At 36.3% G+C, this 23,296-nt stretch overlaps 1 protein-coding gene across 8 annotated transcripts in view; it reads left to right on the forward strand.

Moving 5' to 3' along the window:
- The window catches only part of ZMYM2 (zinc finger MYM-type containing 2), a 98,256-nt gene that overhangs the window by 65,944 nt on the left and 9,016 nt on the right, over positions 1–23,296 (forward strand). For all 8 annotated transcript variants that reach the window (XM_026841156.1, XM_026841226.1, XM_026841216.1 and 5 more), the window contains 10 exons: positions 4,762–4,934; positions 10,680–10,845; positions 11,757–11,791; positions 13,824–13,953; positions 14,122–14,237; positions 15,062–15,233; positions 16,919–17,026; positions 18,928–19,022; positions 20,241–20,409; positions 21,321–21,472. In XM_026841156.1, the coding sequence (XP_026696957.1) occupies positions 4,762–4,934; positions 10,680–10,845; positions 11,757–11,791; positions 13,824–13,953; positions 14,122–14,237; positions 15,062–15,233; positions 16,919–17,026; positions 18,928–19,022; positions 20,241–20,409; positions 21,321–21,472 (1,316 nt within the window). The remainder of the gene's footprint in view (positions 1–4,761; positions 4,935–10,679; positions 10,846–11,756; positions 11,792–13,823; positions 13,954–14,121; positions 14,238–15,061; positions 15,234–16,918; positions 17,027–18,927; positions 19,023–20,240; positions 20,410–21,320; positions 21,473–23,296) is intronic.

Below are 23,296 nucleotides of genomic sequence, written 5' to 3' on the forward strand. Positions count from 1 at the left end.
CTGGAGAGTTGGTTCTTGCTGTATTCTATTTGTGGAAGAGTCTGATTGTGTAGATGTGGTTTCCAGTTAGTGCTTGTTGGATGCGTATCTTCTGGAATGACTTGAAAATTCATTAACCTGGATTTTGATACTCCTGACAGCATTCTTGTAATTAAAAAAGTCAAAAGATAGAACTATGCTGAGGAAGAGATTGTATGTTTATCTTCACTCTGTCTCTAAAGGGAGAGCATTGATACTTTTAAAGTAACATCATTTAAATTCTAATTTGAGTACAGGTTGTGCAGACTCTATAGATTTATTTTTTTTTTTGTTCATGGAGAGCTAGTTTCCACCATAGTAAAGAATATGAAGTGAAATCCTGTGAATTGTTTGACTACAGTGGTCCTTGTTAGACTGTCATTTTTTGGTTTTTACTCCATTGTTGTATCTTTGAAAAGGTTTGAGGTAGTTCTTTAAGCAAAGACAGCATTGGCTATTGCAGATAAGGGGTGATGACAATTTAAGGTGCTGAAATTATGAACACAAGAAGAACAAAGCATATAAAGATGCATCTTATTAACCTGAAAGAATAAGCGTCTTAAAGATTTTAAAACAAGCAAAAACTTGAGAAACTGGATGGGAGTAGGAGGGAGGAGAAAGGAAGGAGCTAGTATCTAATATCAGAAAATATTAGGATAAACAGGCTTTATAAAAATTGAGTTGAATAATAGTAAAAGATTCTTCAGCAGAAAACAAGGAGGGAGGTGGGTTACACAGAAAGGATAGGGACAATCCAAGCTGGATTCAAAATTGGATGAGTTGCATCTGTCTTCCAAAGGAAAGTGATGTTTACTGTGAAACCAGAGACAGTGGATGACAGGAATATGGATATGGAAGAGGTGGCTATTGCTTTTAAATCAATGTGGAGGGAGGCAGCAGAAAGATGTGGATGGAATGTAGCTCCAGAAATCTTCCAAGACCTCACTTGTGATGCTGCAGGCTTCTTTGATACTACAGGCTTGTGCTATGACAAGCTTGTTATTCTTCTCTAGATGAAGTTGTTAAAGGCTAACAGTTGAAGTTATTACAAGATGAGAGAACAGCCAGTCTTGTATGTAGCTTGGAGGAAGAGAAAGGTAGTCTAGTAAGTACAGCCTTTCAGAGATAGAAAACTAATTGCTTTTAGGATGGAACAGTTGCTTTCTATAAAAGATGTTATTCTCTGTGGTAAAAGGAAGGAGACTGGTGTTGAGGCATTGTTTCTAGTTCAGCATTTCTTTTTTACAGCTGCTTGATGTGTCAATGTACTGAACTTCCAGTAATTCGGGTAGGTGCTGATGGTAGAATAGGATCAGGTTCTTACTAGCTTGCTTGCCCTGAGTCTGCAGACAGTCAAGCGAAGTATGTTTCCTGCCATGGTTAGATCTGCAGGGCTGGACCTGGCAATTCTTGGGTCTGCCAAGAGAAGGAAGCTCTCCTGACCTGGAACATGCCTGAAATAAAGGTTTGGAGGAACTGCTTGCATGTTGTCCTGTCAGTAAGACTCTGTTGCATGTGTTAAGATCCTTATTCTCTCTCTACAGTTTATGTGGGGAACCAAAGTTCAGGACTATTAGAAGGGATAGGTTTTGTATTGGATTTTGCTTGGAAGCCAGGATTCTAATTGCAATAATTAAGGATATTTTACATTGATTTAGCAGATACTCTGCTACTTCTTTTTTGTTTGTTTCAGATTTTGAATTAGAGATACTTGGTCTGAAAATGCTCCTTAATGATCTCTTTGAGACAGTTGATTTGCAGGGTGGTCTTCTGTTAGAACTTTACTGAAGAACATTACTGATGACCTGTGTAGCTTAAACCAGATGACCTGCACTTCCATTTTTCTTTGAAATTAAGAGCTGTTTTCTCTTAGAGTTGCATTAAAGCACCAGAGGTTTTCATCTGATCATGCTGTAACTCATGTGTCTGTAGAGCAGAAATCCCAAGGAACATAGGCTTTTACTCCTATCTTTTTGTTCAAAACCTTGGGACTATCACCTGTTTGTCTTGGGCAGTGCTTATACTCATGAACCCCAAGTCCCCAGTGGAGTTAGGCTGGCCAAGCTTTCAGGATTTTAGTGTTGATAATGGAAAGATCAGATAACCAGGGCTTTTTTTTATTGCTCATCCATAATGTACTGTCAGTTAAAGACCACTTCTTGGTCACATCTTCAAAGCCAGCATGGGTGCTACTGCTCTCTTGATTCAGGATTTACATTGTGCACCATGAAGGCCAAGTTGTTTGAGGTCAGGATCTGTTTTGCCAAAGGTGATTACCTTTCTCCATACTTCAAAGAAAGTCTTACTACTCCAATCAAAACCATAGCATTATAATGAAAAGTTTTATCCTAGGTATGCACAGAGTACCGAGGACTGAATTAAAATACATTCTGTGGGAAGAAAGGCTTTTTTTTTCCTTTTTTCTGAAGTGACAAGATCTTGAAGCAACCACATGTACCCCGGTCAGGTGGATTAAGTTACCTATTACAAAGACTGAAAAGCATATCACACAAATATGAAGAATTTTGCTCATAATGTTGCAAAAAGAAACCCCTGTACTTCCATTTTTGGACTCTTTAGTGTTGTAACAATCTTCTGTCAATACCTGAAGTTTTATAAAGATGGATTTTCTATATTCTAAAGGTCTACTTCAGCAAAAAGCCCTGTAGACAGCGATCTATATAAAGACCCATGCTTTTCAGGCATTTAGTCTTGAGGACTGGAATGTTGGACCTTTTGTTTCCCCTTACTTAATGTTCACTGCTCATTATTTTCCATGAGTCACAGAGATGAGGGAGATGTTTGGCTGTAGAATGGAAAATTTCTTGCCTGATAACTTTGTAGACTATTTAGCCAGATGCACACAGCTTACCTGATTATAGATTAGAAGAAGTACTCTACTGCCAGTCTTGAAAGGTTGATGCAACATTGATGTCTCTTCTAAGGCACAGCTGAAGAGGAGGATACATTGTGGTGCTGAGCTACCTCTGGAATTGTGAAGAAGTGGAAAGAATCTGATGCCCCGTATAATAATGACAGCCAGCAGGAAAAAACACTGGCAAGAAATTTTCCGTGCTTTAATGGATACTTTTAACTAATAGCTTGCACACACTGGTATCTTCAGGATTATTATTTCCTTAAGAGCAGTGTATTCAACATCTGACATTGCACTGTAAGGATGATTGCTTGATTTGGCACTTTCCACCTGCATTGCCTGTTGTGTGTGTTAGTAATTTTTTTAATTCTGTTCTTGAAGAATCAGATATATAACTACAAAACACCCCAGTTTAAAACACAGTTATTACCTACAATGTTTTATTTGTACAATTAATTTGTTAGCAAACCTTGTAGCATTGCAAGTTAAAATTCCTCAGTAACCTTTTGATAATTGGAAGATGCTGTCTGCTGCAGCTTCCACTTGCATTCTTGTGCTTTTAATGATTTTAAAAATAATATATTTGACACATACGAAATTCTACCCTAATGGACAACAGCACAAGTCACTTCCTTGAGATTACTGAACACATTGTAATTGTAGTATTTTTATATTCTGTATGCCAGAGGAAATGCAGCATGTATGCTACGTATTTCATAATTTTACCAGAAGTGCAGAAGTCTGCATGTGTTATAATATATGCCCTAGCAGAGTGGGCCCTTGGAAGGCTTGAGTTCTGGTCTTGGTGCCTCTGTATTAATTGGGAGATCATAAAAACAGGTGAAGAACCTTAGATTGAAGATCTGTGGAGATGTTATCTTGTCCCTCCAGTGTTTAATATAGACAGTAACTTCATCTTCTCATACTGTTCTCTTCTGTAAAATTAGAACAATTATAGAGATATACAGTATAGATTTAGCCATCAGCTGAATAGACACTAGATTTGGGGTAGTTTAAATACATTATATTCTCAAAATAGCCTATGTAATAGCTACAGTATTCATCTTTTAATGCATTTAATATGTTAGAATGTCTTTTCTAATTTGCTTGAGGGAGGATCAGATTATTGGAGAATATAGCTCTCATTATGGCAACCTTGAAATTATGACTGCATAGCAAATGCAAAAAGGAAAAAACCCACCTGATGTGAAAATAAGAAAAGATTCGTTACATACAAATCCTGCAGAGATTTCCTATGTAAACTGCTATCATTGCATAATTATTCTTAGTACTGATCATTGCTTACTTTATAGTCATATTTAAGAAACTCCTCAGTTCTTAGCTCATCTTGTACCTGTTAGTGTTATTAAAAATTAATGAGTTGTCTTAAGTGGTTTGTATTAATATGAATGAAAGTAGTAGTAGAAGTAAGTTGATCCTTCAAGATAGGTATTGTTTTAGTGGATAGTGTTGCCTAGCTTAAAATTTCTGCTCATCATTGTCTGGATATCTATCATTCTGAGGATGTGTAACTGAGCAATGTAATTCCAAGTCAACGCTTTGGCATGGGTCTGTATGAAAATAAAATTACGCATTTTTTTCTGACTATATATTCAGAGATTTGATAAGCACAGATTCAAGCGTAGTGTTTGGAAAAGATACAGACATCACATGTAACCATAGAGTTAAGCAGGAAAGGTATTCAGGTAAAAACGTCTTGAAATACAGTCTATTATACAACCTGAATTTGTCTGAAGGCCCAGTTGTTAGCTGTTACTGTATTCATTTAATTTTCAATATGTAACTCTTTAACTGTGATATCTCTCTGTAAAATTACTTTGTTCCTAATGTTTAAAATCTGTTTCCAGGCTGCAAGCTGCTATATAAACAAGACTTTGCAAGACGGTTAGGACTGAGATGTGTTACTTGTAATTACTGCTCACAGCTGTGCAAAAAGGGAGCAACTAAGGAACTTGATGGTGTAGTGAGAGATTTCTGCAGTGAAGAGTGCTGTAAAAAATTTCAGGACTGGTACTACAAGGCAAGTAACTCAGAATTTTTGACGAGAGCTCCACAGTTAAAAAAACCAAAAATGCACATATGAGGATATCTCAAGGACTGTGCAGCAAATATGGCTTACTTCAGCAAAGCATTTGCTACACAATAAGCAAATGTATTAATTTCATCATTTGAGTTTTCTTAGATCTTAGAGCAGCATTTCTACCATCTGATTTTATTAATTTGGCAAGGAAGTCTTGAGTTACAGAAAACCAAGAAACTACTATGTATACTTGTTACTTTATAATTCCTATTTTTCCTCTCAATTGATGCCATATTTTTCTTGTCAAAACTTCTTAAATGTGTATTCAGAATGTTGAAAACACTGTTAACAGCTGGATGATACCTTTATTTGACTGACGATAAACTAGGTTAGCAGAGTTTTTCTTGTTCCTGTTTTTGCCTCCATTTTTGCCTTTTCCCTTCTCCCACACTTTGAACTGCAGAGGCTTTGATTGTTTCGTATTTCCCAGTGGAAAGGATGCCAAAGGGAAAAACAAGACCAAATGAATTTTTAATAAAAGTTTAAATCAAACAGATGGCATCTATTTCTAAATCTCTGGAAGCTTAACTACCTTATGAAGCACAACCATCAAAGAGTTCACATTAAGAGGTTTTTTGTTTTCATTTTTTGAAAGACATAAAGGTGAAATTGGACTGGGTTTAACCTGCGATTAGTACCATGGATAAAATATTTGATCTCTGGTGTGAATATCCTCGAAAGCTACACTTGATAATAACAAAACAAGAACTACACTTGTGGATGCAATTACAAAAAAGACAGTACAAAATTCATCACCTTACCAAAACTTTGTACACAGCCTGGAAGGCAATAAAAAGCTTGAAATATTAGAGGTCTAGATACAAGTCCTGTAATTCAAGATGATCTACCTACCATAAAAGAACTGAATCTGAAGACATGATATTTTGGAATGGCTGGTTGCAGAAATGTTACAGCCAAACATTGTAAAGTCTTTATTTTGAATAATGTATGTAGGGTCCTGTTAGACATTTCTGAAAGAAAATTCCTGATGACCAGAATGTGTTTCTTCGTCTCATGTGAAAATAGGGTGACGAAGCTTGGCTGCCAAGTTCTTAAACTTACTAAAATGTTAACTTCTTACAGTAATACTTAATCTATATGCCTTAAAACTTGTGGTATGGGGTGAAACTCAATCCTGCGTAAAAAGTGCCTTCTGATAGAGAACTTAATAAAGCTTTGGTGTGCTTTAGAAATCTCTTGGTGTTCAGCAAAGAATATAGTCTGGGAGTGTGCATACCAAACTAGTTTCATGTACATAAACTTCTATAGAAGCTTGTACTCTGATTCAGGTTTGAGAACCACTTGAAAACTCTGACTTGAGATTATCCTTCTGATTCATGGGATAAGGCAATAACTTAATTGGCCCATTAGGTCTGATTAAGAAATGCTGTTGGTACTGTGGTACAGGAAAGTTAGACGTGACGCCATGAAAAGGTAATTTAATCTAAACAGACTTGCTGGTGACTAGTGACTTTTGATACTTTCTGATGATACTGAAGTGTGAGATATTTTTACTTTTGAATCTTATGCTTTATAGTGGAACTAGTGTTACGTGATGTTGAATTGTTGTCATTTTTTTAAAGTACTTAAAGCCTTTGCCTAATTCAGTTCTGTTTTTATAAGTCTGGGATTTAATACATGGGGAAGACATGTAATAGGTTTTGGGAAATTGTGTGTTTTGCTAAAATTGTCTTTTTTTCTTTACATACTCGTTGGTAACTTCTCCCTCTTTTATATAAGTCACTCCAGATATCTTAGATTTGGTAGTGCATTGTTAGCTGATGTTCCTACCTAGTCATAAATAGATAATGATGAAAATATAGGAAGACAGAATAGATATGGACCCCTCCCTCAAATTGTACTTCATTTGCTGTTTTGTCTGTTAGCTTCTTAAAAGAATAGTTACATATGTATGAGCTTTGTCTCATTTATGCAACGTCCAGTGTCATTTTGGAGTTTCAATGAATGTATACATGAAGAGAAATAAGTAGTAATAACCTAGTAATGTTTTAACACCAGCATTGTGTTCATTAAACAAGTGTTTGTCTCCATCTTCTTTGTCTACTTTTTTTTATGGACACATCTTTCTCATGTAGTATTATCTTGAAAAGCATTTTAACTTTTAAAAATACTTAAGTATTATGGGAGAACTTCCCTGAATGCCAGAATTCTCTTCTGAAAAAACAGAAGTTAGCAGTGGTAGAAGCACAACAGACTGTTATCTAGGAGTATGAGAACCACATCAGACTTACCTAGAAGTGGTCTTCAAGCTAACATGAGGGATTGAAATGTAAAAGAGTAGTTCAGTCCTAATCATCTGTTGGATGACAGCTACAGTTACCAGTTGGTGACAAGTTCTGAGAAAATTTCTACTGTATGGTGTTCATGCACCACTAAGGTGAGGTAAAATTTTGGGGGTCTTGAGGTTAGCTCCCCAAGTTATTGGAGTTCCTCCTGTAAACTTCACTTGCATGCTATGGTTTTGATGTCAATCTGAAAAATGCGTGGGAAATTTAAATATAAATATTTTAGTAGCCTGATGTTTGATGACAGTTTCGATCATTCGATGTTAGTTACACTAGAGCATTGAAAGCACATTGAAAAAGAGTATACCACTCTGAGAACAGCACAGAAATCTGTTTCTTTAAATACACATTGTGAAACATTGCTGAAGTGTGCTTACAGGTCATTTAAGGCTACAGTGGAGTATTGATTTCACTGAGTATATCTTATGTATTCAGTAGAGGTCAGGTGTCTTCAGCAAAGACTAAGTAGGAGGTGGGGGACTACAGTCTGAGGCACAGAAAAATTATTGTGGCTGGTGAGCTAAGATAGCAGTGATTGTCAACAGTAGTAAAAATTGAAACAGTGGAGCCAGCATTAATCTAAATGGTAAAGTCAGCAAAATGACCTTGTGGAATTTCTCTTGTCTGAATTCAGCCGTTGTATAGTTAGGTATCTTAATTTTAGGTAGGTACTGTTTCAGAACAGTTGATCTCCTTTGTCTTATAATCGCTCACTCTCTGGAAGCATCTCTTGCTTCCTCTTTATTGTGTATTGAGCTCAGAATAGACAGCTAAGATTATGTCAAATCAATACCAGTCCAAACCATTGGATAACATTTAGGAATGGGTCATTGGAGGACTGAATATGTAAATAGTAGCTCCACATGTGAAAACTTTGTTTTCAAAGCAATTCTGGAGCAAACATTAGTGATCTATACTAATTGCCATGCCCATTTGAACGTGTTGAAGTTGGCCCCAAAACTGGTCAAGAGTGGCAAAGACGTTACGTGCGATTGGAGCGCACAGTGTATAGATGGACTTTCTGGAAACACAGAGATAGACCAGAGATGAAGGGCAGGTATTTTGGAGATTCAATTAACTCGTAGTGCCAGTATCCCAGATGAAAACAAATGAAAAGGGAAAGGAAGAAAAAAGCAGGGAATCATGAATTCACATTTTCACTTTCAGTTAATTCCATAGTCAGGGAAGTGAGGAGAGCAACCAGGTAGTAGGAAACTTCAGTGCATGGAAGGATATATAGTATTGGCTGAAAACATGATGATGGAAATGGTAGAATTACGGTGTAGCAAATGTAGGGATGAGAAATGAAGCATCCTTATAAAGGAATCTTGGATTTGCTATGGAATAGTAATTTCCATGTGGAAGCAAACCAATTTTTTTTCACCTAAGTACTTTAGCAGCCCAGGAGAAATAAAGCACTTAGTCAAAGGTCTAAATGAAAGAGCAGAACCATGAGAGGAAGAAAACAGTTGCAGGAAGGCTGTAGTTGCTATATTTGTGATTTGTCACCTTTTTCTTTCTTTGAAGGAGACAGAAAATTGAGCAGAAAGTGATGCTATGACACACATTGTGCAGCAGATCAGAATAGGTGGGCTTTTCTGTACCTGGGTCAGCTGTCAATCGGTTTTAGGTGGGCTTGAGATTTAAAATCAGAATGAATTATTTTTTCCTACTGGAATTTCAGCCTTTTGGTGGCTTTGGAAGATACATTTGCATTAAAGGTGTGAATTCACAGTTTCCCTGAACTCATAAATCCAGGCTATTTTGGCAACACTCCATACTTTATCTTCGTCCCTACTCCCTTCCAAGAATACAACTTACTTGCTCTTTTGTCCCACTGAGAACATCTCTGCTGCAAAATGTACTGTGGATCAGCATCAGCAGAAAGTCAAAGTGACAAATGTAATAAAAATTTATGGAGGATGGGGGTGATGCAGTGCTTTGAGGTCCCTGACCTTGTGTACCCTGCAGATGCATAAGCAGTACTGCTGACACCTGCACAGAGGAGGGGGAAGACAAGTACCTGTCCTTCCAGGGCCAGCTGGCACTTGGTGTGATCCTGAAGACACACCACAGCTTCAATTGCTCCCAATTTAAAGCTGGTTATATGGTTAGAATCAACCCTCTTGATATATCATCTTAAATACTTGAAAATTACAACACAAGCTGGATTTCCTACATTGCCAGAGGATGGTGCCAGAATGTGCAAGTACAGGAAAGGAACTCAACGTTTAATTACCTTTAAAATTTGAACTCATTGGCCTGTTAATACTTTTTTGGAGCTGCCAAAACAATAGTTGGACCTTGGGGGTTTTTTAGCCATCAGAGCCTTGTGCATAACTGCAATGTTGTGTATGGTTTTATGTATTAGTGTTTTATGTTGCATATTATCATAACTTTCCTCTTCTGGCTATATTGTTAGGTTAATTTCTTTCGGATTTTCGGATTCCTGAGTATCCATAAAGCTTCTTTTTTTTTTTTTTTTTTTTTTTTTTTTTTTTTTTTTAAGGACTGCTTTAGAATGGAGGTTGCAAGCAGTATCAAGGGAAGCAGTACTGCAAACAATTTGCTTACTTGAAGATCTGAAACTGGGGTTACCACTGTTCAGATAATATATAACATGGCTGATTAAATTCAGTGGAATCTATTTTGGAGAAAAACAATGTGTCTTAGTGATGCCTCATGAAATTATAATGTAAGCTCATGAAAGACACATTACTTAAACGTTTAGATAGTGATACAGAAGAACAAAGTTTTGAGTTTCAAGTTACATGCTAACTAGATTTTGTGGAAGCCTCTTCAGTTTGAGAGCTATTGTTTTAAATCATACAGAAACTTTGAACTAAATAACTACAATCTAAAATTGTTCTTGAACTACTAAAAGAGTGAAAATATAGAAGTTATTTACACTAAAGGGCTCTGATTTGATACCAAGAGTAGTGATTCTGTTTGTGCCTTAACAAAAAAACTACCACACTTTGGGAGGAAAAAACCAACTCGTCCTCAGTTCAAGAGAGTCATCAAGGTGTCTCAGTCACTTTCTGCTTTTGTTTTGCAGAATGCTTGGTTGAAATTAAGTGAAATCAGTGCATAAAATTCGTTTTTTGTTGACTGTCTAGAAGTGAGAAATTTTTTAAAGACTTAGTGAAACACAACAAATTCATTCTGGGTGTTAACCCCCAGCAAACAATTAAAAATAAAATGCCAGATGTGCCTGTACACAGGTTAGAAGGTAGTATAACTATCATAGAGCAAGACATACCTGTGTAGCAATAATGATTCTTCAGTACTCTTAAGAACATAACCTTTTAAAATGTAGAAATAGTGGGTTTTTTTCCACGGCCTGTTTAAAAATGTCAAAATCTTCCTTTGCATTAAGGCTGCACGATGTGACTGTTGTAAGTCTCAAGGAACTCTCAAAGAGAAAGTGCAGTGGCGTGGTGAAATGAAACACTTCTGTGATCAGCACTGTTTGCTCCGTTTCTACTGTCAACAAAATGAACCAAATCTGGCAACCCAAAAAGGACCTGAGAACTTACACTATGGTACGTGCTGCCTTATGGCTGCTGAATGGCAAACAAAATGCTTTCTTTAAATTAAAAGTCTGCATGAATTATTTATTTGTTGTAATAAACTCTGTTAGACTACCATTTTTTATCAAAGAACCATCACTGAGCTGCTTGCTTTTTTTTATATTGGCTCTTTATTTTATTGTTTTTTTGAGAGCTGAAACATTTTCAGGTAATCAAACAGTTTTCTAATCACTTCTTCAAAAACAAATCTTTTAAAGTGAAGCATAATTTTAGAGTTGTGTCATCATGGGAACAGAAAATACTTTCTTCTTTCATTGTGCTCCAGTTTGTCATTACTTGCTCTGTGGAAATACTTCTTTTCAAAATGTGTTTTGGTTACAGAAAGCAGATAAATGTACTAAGAATTAAAAAAAGAAATACATTAAATGGAAATAAATGGTATGGAAACTAAATGAGAATGGAATGAAAGTATCTAGATAAGAGAAATACATTGCTTTTTTTTCTTTCTGTTAGCAGTAGGTACTGTGTAAATTTGCTGATGGCAGCTGAAAGCATGTTTACATGGTTTAAATGGCAAGTCAGGCAAAACTCAAATAAATCAGCTTTTTTAATGTATTTATAGCAACACAACTTCTTTATATGGCCATTTTCATACTTCAACATTTTGGTATTTACTTTTCTGAAGGAGGCTATATTCACATCTGTATGGAGCACTGATTTAGTGTTTGCTTTTGTGTAAGGTTCAGTGCCAGAGTAGTGAGGTGCCTATGAATGATAAGTCTTGCGTGCAGTTCACACCTGTGATACAGTACTAATCACGGGTGTTAGTGTTACCTGATGATAGACGTCTGGGTTGCTTACTGAAAATTGCTTTGATTCTGAAAAAGGGAAATATTTCTAAAAATCTTTTTTTACATTTTTAGATCAAGGCTGTCAAACCCCCCGAACAAAAATAACAGTAAGTACATATGTTTAACATATATATAACAAAATTAGATGTGCTTGAAATGTGAGATCCTGGTGGCTTAAAGGGATGCTATTAAAATTTTTTTAAAAAAAATAGTATCTTTGAATTATAGTATGCTAGATTTGTGGAGTGTTTTAGTCTTTTTCACATCAGTAGTTGAAATTAAATTTTTAAAAGTTCATATTTTGTCTTTTCAGTGTCTTCTGGGAAACCAAATCATCATCCATGTGTTTTACATCTATAGTGCATGAAAGTGTTGCTTAAAAGTTAATCCACAAACTATGTGTATCTTATTCACAGTTTAGGTGTATTTATTTAGTATAGAAAGGGAAGATAATTTCTCTGATCAATTAAAATGTTAAGGTTGTGTCTCAGCATTGAAAGGCTGAAAATAAAGTTTCAGATCTTAAATTATAATTCCTAAGAGTAGAATAATTAATGTTGGAAGTCTGATTGCTGCGGGTGACAGGGTGAGGAAACATAAAAGCATCCTTTTGCAGGATCACTGTCTGGGAAGGTGAGGATCATAAATAGAGCAGCAGCATTTCATTATGAGTTTCAGTTTTTGTCAGCTTGTCAGAAGTGTCATTAATATCTTTTTTGTTAGCTTAGTGTATTTTGTTTGAAACTTAGTTTTGTTTTAATTTCTTTATCTCATGGAAGATCTCAGAAGTGCTTATTTTTCCATGAAAAAATTGACTCAACTTTTTAATGCAAATAGTCTTATGTAAGGTAAATCTTAGATTTAAGTGAAAGTATTTTGATGGCATTATAAAATATATTAATGAAAACCACAGAAAATAAGATTTCTTAGGTAGCTAGAGACGTCAGACAAGCTAAACTATCAGATTAGAAACAACTAGTTTTTTATGTTTAATAGCTTCCAGTGCTGTTAATTCAGTCCATAAATTTTTAAAGATAATATAAAAGCTATTTGTGATACAGTATTTTTTTTATATTTTAGAAAGTATATGCCTGCTGTTAAATAGTGTACTGCTGTTCTTATGATGAGGGTAGATGTAGATTAGATTAGATGTAAGAAAGGAAGTTCTTTACTGTGAGGGTGGTGAGACACAGGAACAAGTTGCCCCAGAGAAGCTGTGGCTGCCCCCTCTGGAAGTGTTCGTGGCCAGGCTAGATGGGGCTTTGAGCAACCTGGTCTAGTGGAAGGTGTCCCTGCCCATGGCAGGGGGGTTGGAACTAGATGATCTTTAAAGGTCCCTTCCAACTCAAAACTGATTCTGTGTTTCTACGACTTTCTTTTCATATTTAAAAGGATATGTGGGGCTTGTCTTACTACACATGACAAATAAAAGTGACAGACTGTTTCTCAAATCATGTTCTATAACAGGTGCTAGAGGACAAAAGCCATGTTAGGAACAAGAGTGTTTTTACCTGTTGACTTGTAAGGATGCAGTTTGAGCATGATGTTCCTGAGTATTTATTGTCACTGTTGTAGAGCCAGCAGGGGGAGCTCGAAGTTCATACTTTAGGTATTAAAAAATTGTTTAGAAATAATATTTTATTTAGAAATACATTTTTTTAAAATGTGGTCTTTGAACTATAGTATAGTTCAAGAAGGTTAGACTTTGAACCAAAAGTTTGTTATACTACTTATAATGAATTCTTCTTACAGCTAAGATTATTTTTTTGTTCTAAAATAGCTTAAATTGCACTTTCATTTAAACAAGAATGTAAAAAGGAATATCTTAAGAGTATCTTACATTTTAAGAGGAAAAAAAATGAGCCAGAAGCTGTTAATCAAAGCAATTTATAAGAGTGAAATATATAAGTGAAATAAAACTATGTTAGATTCCTGGTAGTGGCAGCTCATTACTAGAAATGTAGAATAGCTTGCAATTAAAGAATAACAATTGATGGTATTGTGTTGTTCTGTTGTGAGCTTCCTCTTCAGTATCTCATACATGAAAAGTGTCAACTTAAAGTGTCAGTTAAATCAAGAATTTTGTGTTGAAATCAGTATGGTGCAACAGCATGTTCTCTTTTATTTGCTTGTCCGTAGGGCTCAGCTCCACCACCTTCTCCAACACCTAACAGAGAAATGAAGAACAAGGCAGTTCTTTGCAAGCCTTTGACAATGACAAAAGCCACATACTGTAAACCTCATATGCAAACAAAATCTTGTCAGACAGGTAACTCTTGAACTGTAGTGGAACTACTCATTTCTTCATTGCAGATTTTTTTAACTGTTACTGTATTGGAACATAGTGCAAATGTTCTGATTTTTTTCCCTAAGCTGCAGGTGTAAAATATATTTAAGTACCTGGCAGTGTTTGCCTTTTTCTTTTTTCTTTTAATAGAAGATGATTGGAAAAAAGAGTATGTCCCAGTGCCTATTCCTGTACCTGTCTATGTTCCGGTGCCTATGAACATGTATAGTCAAAATGTTCCTGTTCCTACAACAGTTCCTGTTCCCGTAAGTGAGACTTCAGCTTCATTTTAAAGTTGCAATCCATTCATGTGCATGTGTGGGACCACTGGGTTGTTGACTGTTCCCATTCTGGACAGACGCTGCAGCTCTGTTTATTGAAAAAGCATTCAAATGATTGTTCCTTGGGACCTATCTGCCTGCTTTCAGTGTGAAAGATCTTGTGCTGCTGAACTTTTTAGGAACAATTCTGAGTGATACTTTTGAGTTTGCTGCATAAGTGTTAAACAGAAAGATTTGTTCTGATAATGGGGAAACTGAAAGATTGTGTTGGAGAGGGATGGCAGAGTGGGATAAACATAAGGAAGAGCAGCAAAATAAATGAAACTTGTGCCAGCAAAAGAAAATAACTCTAAGTTAAATTGATTATCACTTAGGTACCAGATTTCATCCAAATGGTAGGAAAAAACCCCTGAATGCTAAAATTCCATATTTCCCAAGCAGGCCACTAAAACAGGATGCTGCTTTGTCCAAACTGTTAGTCTGAAGTTAGACAGGTTTGAAGCCCCAAAGTACCTTCTGTTCTTACTTTGACCTGCTATATTTTGTCTTTTCTTTTTTTTCTGTATCCTTTCCTGCTCTCCCTTCTCAATCATTTATATTGAATTTTTTCAATTGAATTGAATTATATTGAATTTTTTTCAAATGTCAACATATTTTTGTTAGCCCACACTGAAGTGGTATGTTTCTAATCTGTGTTAACTCTGTCTTTTAGAAGAAGGGTGTAGAGTTTGTTTCTGTGTTGACTGCTGTTGATGCTTTGTTGCAGCATTTTTTCTTTTCTATTTATCTCTTCCTCCCTGTCTGCATAGGTGCCAGTTCCAGTTTTCTTGCCTACTACTCTGGATAGCAGTGAGAAAATCCTTGCAGCAATAGAAGAGCTGAGGGAAAAAGTGCCCTCAAATCCTCTGGAAACTGAGTTACTGAACTTGTCAGGGATGGTATCTGAACATGATGGAAAAGCTGAAGCTTCTGATGTGTCCAGTGAGTTTCCTGCTGAGTTTTTCGCTCTTTGGAGTGCTGGGGTGTATGTGTGGGTTTGTGTGAATTGAGAGGAAGGTGGCCGGTTTATTTTAATTTAGGGAAAGATTCTTTGACTACAACAGTGCTATTATTGAGTTCTTACATTAAGTTGAAATCTTAATTCTTTTAAACATTTTAAAAGATCATTTTAGCACATTTGAAGTGTAGAAAACTTTCTGAAGTCTGTTGTGTGACTTCAGTGTTCTGTACTAGACCTTTGTCTTTTAAAACACAGGCATTCCATTTGCTTGTGCCAGCTGCTTGGCTGATGGCAAGCAGTAATCCAAGATTGTGGGCATGGTTTTCTTCTCAGTGTAACTCATATCAGGCCAAAATCAATCAATTTTTCCTCCCAGAAGAACTCAAGTCAGAAGTTTAGGGAAGGTGATCTCTAGCTGTGTCTTACAAGATTGAAAACTGCTTTCTCTGAACAAGATATGACATGGGTCTGGTATCTTTGTAGTAACATGTTACTAGGCACATTTTACACTGAGTGTGAGGAAGTGGAGACTGTTATCACAAAACTAAGACAAACATAATTTCACAAATGGAACTGTGGTCATCAAAACCAGGGGATCTAATGATATTTTCACTCTTGATCCTGACATGCAAGTATCATCTCTTTGAAGATAGCAATGCATCAGCTGATAGATCATTGGGGTTGTGACGTTGAAACAGGTTGTCATCCCACCTTAAAGGAGAGAACTGTCTGGGACAACCTTACAGCTGAAGATCAAAAAATTCCATGTGTCCTGTAATGACATTTTCAGAGTGCTCTTTGAGCTCTTTCTTGTCTCTACCTGCTGAAATCCTCAAGTATCTTCTGCATAGGAGAATTTGACTTCTATTCCAAAAGCTAGATTTAAAGATTTTTCCATCACTCTAGTGAAATTTGGGGGGTTGGTAGTTGTTTGGGGTTTTTTTGGCAGGGGCGGGGGTGTGTGTGTTAAGCTCTTTAAACAGCTGTCTCCAAAGATTTTGATAAATGTCATGAACTTATGCCTTGGGCCTGGTATATAGGAGGCCAGGAGGCTTATTGTTTGCCATTTCTTTCCCCACTAAAGCTGGACATTTCTGGTAGTGCTACAAGGTTGTCATTTGCAGTTTCTTGCTCTCTTTTGCTAAGCTCTGAGCTAGCTGAATGAGTAGATTTATGGGATCAGAGCTTGCTCATTTTCAGAGAAATGAATTTGGAGAAATCTGTCTTTGCCATAAACTGGAAAGAGGTCAAGCTTTGTTTCTGCCTGCCTGCTTGCCTTGTTTGCTTTTGTAGAATCTCTTTTACAGACTTGAATGTCTGTTCTGTTGCAGGTAGAATCATGTAGAAAAATAGATACTTAGGTTTGTCGAGCTTGTTTGAATCCTGTGATTGGTTGATATGATCCAGATTCACCAGTATTTGATTTTCTATACACATGCTTTGCTGGTTCATCTTAATGAAGGATGGATGGGCTAGTAAGTATCTTTTCTGTTCAGATTGGAGAACTAAATCTGAGATCCCAAAACCAACAAAACATAGGATGGTGATGAGCAGAAAAATCAGCTTTAGAACCACTCAGCTTGTAATGCTCCACATCTGCCCTGTTTTGACTAATCCATGTATTGGTTAAAGTAATGAGAGCTTTTTTTTTTTTTTTTTTAAACAGGTGTGATAGTTGAGTCAAATCTACTAAACTCGGAAACAGAGGCACGAACAAGCTTGCCTGATGTTCCATATGAACCAGACCTTGATATTGAAATAGACTTTCCAAGAGGTATTTTGTCTGTGATTTTAATAAATATTGTGAAATAGACATTGTGGGCAACTGTTGTACTTTATTTCATTATCCTTTCAGAGAAGCTTTTTGATTGCAAGATTCACTTGACTGACTGTTAAGTAAAACTGCCATGTCTTTGCAAGATTAGGGACTTCTGAATTAGTTCTTCCATCGTTCTAAATACAGTATTTGAAAGACAATGCAAAGAGAAGAGGAAATTAACCTTTCAGAAACAAACTTGGCTGCATCACTTGGTTTTGGACATGGATTTAGGAAAGCTGTTTTAAAGGCTCAAAGTCTCAGTGGCATGTGTCATGGAAAAGAGTAATGAATGCCCTCTTCAGTCACTAAGTATTTCCATGGGAAATAATGGTTTGGAGCAGAAATTACAAAAGGGAAAATTTCCCACTCAAGTTTATTAGAAAATTGCAAGCTGGTATGCTGCAGATCACTTTTGTCACTTTTTAGTGTCTTGTTCATGTCCATACCTATATTTGAAAAAGGTAGTGTTACTTGAATTAGCAGGAAAATCACTACTTTGAGACCTTTCTTGAAAGAAGGTCTTGGTTTTATGTATTACAATTTCTACCATCCTACATAATGCAGGCAACATTGTCTGTTTCCTTACACCATGTCCTAATCAATCCAAGATGCAAGCAAGCTCCTGGTTGTAGATTGTGTGTCCCTTGACATAGCTTCTCTAGGATATGTAACTCTTACACACCCTCTGGATAGCTTCTATATCTGATATTGAAAGTCTCCTTTTGCCTTGTGCCATAAATATCCACACTAAATGCCCAGACTGGGTTTCTCAATTTGCTGTATGTGTAATTTAAATTCAAGTCTAGAGTCTTAGGAAGTTTATTAGCCAGATGCACACTAGATTTTTAGCCCTCTTTATAAGTGAGGCTTGGTACATATGAGAAAAAAACATGGAAGAAAAAAAAATTAAGTGGAATAGTAAGTAACAGTGGTTTGTAATAGATACTGATTGTATTGAAGTGCTTCTGAAGTAAGATGTTTTTGTGGTAGCAGGAGAAGGACTGGTGCTTAGTCTGGGGCAGCATTCTTAAATCTTTGCATGTGAGTCATTTGGACCAGTTTGGTGTCTTGAGTAGTAAGATGTTGAACTCAGAAGAGCATTCAGTTTTGAATGAAAACATTGTTTGACAGCTAAATGAGGGATGAACCATCTTCAGTAAATAAAGGTGGAAATTGGTACATTAAATCCATTCATATGTTGTCTCACTCTGCTCTGTTGCCTGAAATAGTCTTTTATCTTACTCCTGAAATGTTAAATAAATAGTATTTTAACATATTGCTATATATACGTTTACCAAAATTACTGTAATATCCATCATGAACTGGTCCTCCACCACTTGTATATAATACAGACTAAAAGAAGTTTCTCTGAAAGAGTTTACATTCTAATTCTTAATATTTTTAACCAAGTAGAATGTGCTGTATCAAAAATGAAACATGAATAGAAATGATGGAAATACATAAACAAAAGTGTAAGTTAATTTGTATGTTTTCTACTCATAGCTGCTCATTCTAACCATAATTTAAACATCTTAATACTAAAGACTACCTAGGCAAGAAAAATTTTATAAGGGTCCATAGTAGGAAATGCCTTAGTGACTTGTGATAGTGCTTGAAAGTGTTGAGCATTTTGTCTTTTACAATTTATTAAGAAATAAACTTTTTTATAGCTTTGTCTTACTTTCAGAATAAGAATAGGTTTATCTCGTCTCACTGAAATCCAGTCTTTGGTAATGTTTATATGTGTGCTTTTGTGGACTTGTTATGTTAATGCACAGTGATATGGTTTATTGATTTTTCAAACCAGTATTATTCAAAAAATGTTTAGAAATAAGTTTCTGTTAATGTATTTTCAGCAACTGAGGAACTTGATACAGAAAATGAGTTTTTGTTACCTCCTGTTTTTGGGGAAGAATATGAGGAACAGCCAAGGCCTCGGTCCAAAAAGAAGGTAATTTTGTCATGCTATTAAAAAAAATCAAAAACGCACAATATCTAAGTGGGCAAAAATATGCCAGGCTTTTTTTCCACTTCTCGTACTACTCTAAAAGTCTTCCTACCTCTTCATACCAAATATCCTATCTTTATGATGTAAATTGATGTATTTCAAATAATAAAAATTACTTCAGTCCTATGTATGTTGCAGTTAACTGTTGGATTTAATAGGAGTGTGACTTCTAAACTCTGATCCCATTTTTGCTTCACGTTGGTAGAAGTGTTGATGAAATGTTCTGGTGTGTATTACTTACTGTACTCTTAGTGTAATGCTTTTTTTACCTTCTACTTTGAACAAAGCTGTCTCGGTGTTTAATAATAAACTGGAAGAATGTTGGCATAAACATGGGAGTATGTGTGTATATATATATATATATACATACATATATATATATGGGAGCTATAACATCTCCTATATAAAATAGTTTTAAAAAATATTTTTATTTGCTTGTAATTTTCCCAGATTTTGAGTCAAAAACCTTAGATTTTGCAAATACATTAGTCATATTCTTTTATTTAGAAGGAAACTAATAGGAAGTAGAGTTTCTGGTGCCTGGCACAAAGCTGAAATGGTGGTTGTTGTAATTGCAGTAGATATCGCAGCTTTAAAAAAAACCCAACCAACTTCCAGTAAAACTTTCTAAGAATAAATGTGTCTTTCTAGTTCTAAATTTGGATTCTAAACTGTCAGTAATATCCGCTAGACATTATCTGCATGTCCACTGTTGGACGTGCTTTAATTTGGGACTAGTGCTGGCTTTTCCACTCATGGGTTCATGGGTTCATTTGAACCTAGAAGTTGACCTGACATAGATTTCTAGCATCTTTAGCTTCCTGTGCATTAACACAATGAAATTCTATAAATACACTAAATTACTTGGTGCATCATGTGTTTGTTGCTTAATATGATATGACCAATACAGCAACTCCTTTATCAAAAATTATTCTGTTAGGAACGAGTTTGAAAGGCGACTTAGAAATGTCTGTCAGCTTAAGTAAATACCGTCCTTAGAAGTATGGTCAACACAGAAACTACCTACTGAATGAAGCATGTGTTTCTTTACACTGACCATTCAGTGTGTAATTTGGCCTGCAGCTTGCCTATTCTGCCCAGCTTCTGTGTTATTGCCATTAGTGGCTCTCAGCAGTGTTAACCACTGTGTTTCAATGGCAGGGGGTGAAGAGGAAAGCGGTGTCAGGATACCAGGCTCATGATGACAGCTCTGAAAACTCAGAGTGTAGTTTTCCATTCAAATACGCGTATGGTGTAAATGCATGGAAGCACTGGGTAAAGTCTCGGTATTTAGATGAAGAGCTTCCAGAATTAGAGGAACTGAAATCAAGTAAGTATTTCTAAAAATCTGTCATCCAGCTTCTTATTTGGTAGGGAGAATTGCTGTACTTGTGTGATTTTCAGCTGGAATTTTTAATAGAGGTTTTTCACATGTCCCTAATGTTCTTACAATGTCTGGCATTATTTTACGACAGAGTTACCAAACTGCTTTTCCTAGTTTTCCCGACTTGGTTCAAAATGCTGGGTCTCACACTTCTCATGGAAGCCAGTACAGCACGTTCCTGGCTCTTGTGATTTTCTGTGACCATTTTGATTTTTTTGTTTGCATCCTCGTTTCCTCATATTCTGACTTGCCTTGGAGTTCACACCTTTTCTGGACTTCTAAATTGCAAGGGAGGGGCATCCTACTCTTTGTCCTCAAAAGAGATCTTCATGTGAGGCTGGCATTACCTGCCTGTGGAGCTCTGACACGAGGTGGCCTTTGCTCCTGTGGAGCCTTGTTCTCTTTCTGCAATGCTCCTCTGTGTGTACTTTCGTACTGTGAGGAAAAAGGGGGATTGCTGCTATTCCTGCTGTTCTTCAGCTCCCACATGCATCTTAGCACACTTGCATTATGCTGTTGGATCTTTGGAAAATGCTGTTTCCCCTGAAGGTCTCCCTCTACAGCACTGTCTTCACATCAGCATCTTGGGTCACTTCTGTGTCATCCTCAGCTGTGCATGACAGTATATTAGTCAGTGAGTGATACTGGCATTTGGTTAACTAGACTTTTCTCTGATAGCCTTGTTTATTTTAATACAGACCTAATATTTGAACTACTTAGTACATTTGGACTTGTTCATTGGTTAGTGGAGAGAACATCAAGTCAGTTTCCCACTTTCCAGTCCAAAAATACCCCATCCCACCCTCACTGTGTAATAATTCTGTTGTATAATGTAGAATTTTTTCTCTATTTTACAGCAAAGTCTGTGAAATTAAAGGAAGATCTATTATCACATACTTCAGCTGAGTTAAACTATGGGTTGACACATTTTGTCAATGAAATTCGAAGGCCAAATGGAGAGAACTATGCACCTGACAGCATCTATTATCTGTGTCTTGGGATTCAGGAGGTTAGTAGAGGCTGTAGAGATGGGAAGTAGAGCTGCTGATTTGACTGTAATCCATTTCAGTGGAAGAATGGAGATAATGTGGATTTACTGGCTAGGAGCTATTCTTAATATAATGACTGTGATCTGGAACACAGGCTGCTGTGTGTAAATCACATTTTAGAAAGCTGTATAGGAAATGAGTTTGCAGACCCATCCTGAAAACTCAAATGCAGACTGGTATATTGTAATAATTTTAAGCTTCTTTCCGGGTTGAATCAAGGAATTTGCAATCTGAAATGACAGTTTTTCCAAATGCTGTCCTGCATTTTGTTTGCTAAAGATGGCTTAAAGTAAAAACAGAATGAAGCAAGGCGTTGTCTGTAAACGTTTTACTAATTCAGTTACTTAGTTTATAGTGGAAACAAGCTATTTGAAGTGTCTTTTTGGGAGAGTAATTTACTGAATATTGCAGACTGTGGAAAGTCAGGCTTTTTTGCAGAGTGCAGAAAATTCTTCTATATTGACTGTCTTCCACACCCTCCCCCCAAATTGTAATTACATTGTGTTTTGAAGATAAAGGGAGTCAGTTTAGATGTATCTTATGTGAAGGCAGTAACATATCACTGGATAATTAGAAAAGCTATTCCACAGCTTATCTTTTACGCAGAGGCTATCTTAATTTTTGGTACCTAAGGCAAATCATAGATGAAATAAGCAGTCTTCAGAGCTGAGAACAGAAGATTTCATTCAAGTTAAAAGGCGATAAAAAATGCATATGATGTGGAAAGCAAGCTGTTCACAGGCTTTGCAATTCTGCTTCAACTGTTTCATACTTACAGCAGAGGACTTGAATCAAATAACAGATTTGTAATCAAAATATTTTAAAAATAAATAGTACCTCCACTAATTTTTCGGTGTTACAAGTATGCAAGATTAAGGGGTTAATATCTTTACTTCATGGTTGAAATTTGAGAAGCGAGCATTCATTGTTTGTCATTTTAGTCAATATTGCTACAAGGCATGTTTCAAATTCAGCTAGCTTTCTGCTTCTGCATTTGCATGATACACTGTTTCTCTGTATCTTTCTGTTGAATCAAAAATACTAAGCTGATAAACAGTAACACAAAGTGAGGTATGTGCTTATAAAATGGAACTGAATTTTATTTTCTTTCACTTTTTGTGCCTTTGACATTGTCTATTTTGCCATTGTGAAAGCTAGTTATATGTAAAACTTTTTTTTCCTCATCAGAATCAAAATTTGTGTGGCACAAAACAATTCATACACAGTGCTGGAAAATTAGAGGAACAACTTGTGGTCACTTTACTGTAATTATTGCTTAATACTTAGCATCCAGTATTTAGTTCAGGAAGTTTTAACGGCCCCATTTCATTTGCCGAGTTGTGCCATTGCTATTCAGACTGGCAGGGAGATGTGCCCTGTTCTGAGGAGTTTGCGTTTCGCAGACAGACAGCAAGTGAGGGATAGAAACATGTCAGTGCGTGAGCTGTCAAGGGTTGCAGCCAACATCTGTGTGCTAATGGCAAATTGTATGTATATGGGTATGTGTTACCCTTCTGAAGAAACAGATTTAAACAAGTTAGTGGTACACTAAATGCAACATAGTTGTCTCTGTGTACAACAATACTCCATTGCCTTCTAGTATTTTCTTAGCCCTTCTTCCCATCTGACAACTCTGATGTGGGTGCTCCTGACAGAATAAATTGCTGCTGTGTAAAAGGTATTGACTCTCTTTATCTCAGAAGGAATTCAGAAGAGACTAAATGGTGCCATTTAAGGATAAAGATGACAAAGATCATCAGTATTTTGCTACCTTCAAGTTTCTC

Source organism: Athene cunicularia (assembly GCF_003259725.1).
Source record: "Athene cunicularia isolate RWA chromosome 1 unlocalized genomic scaffold, athCun1 chr1_part1, whole genome shotgun sequence".
Classification (NCBI taxonomy): domain Eukaryota; kingdom Metazoa; phylum Chordata; class Aves; order Strigiformes; family Strigidae; genus Athene; species Athene cunicularia.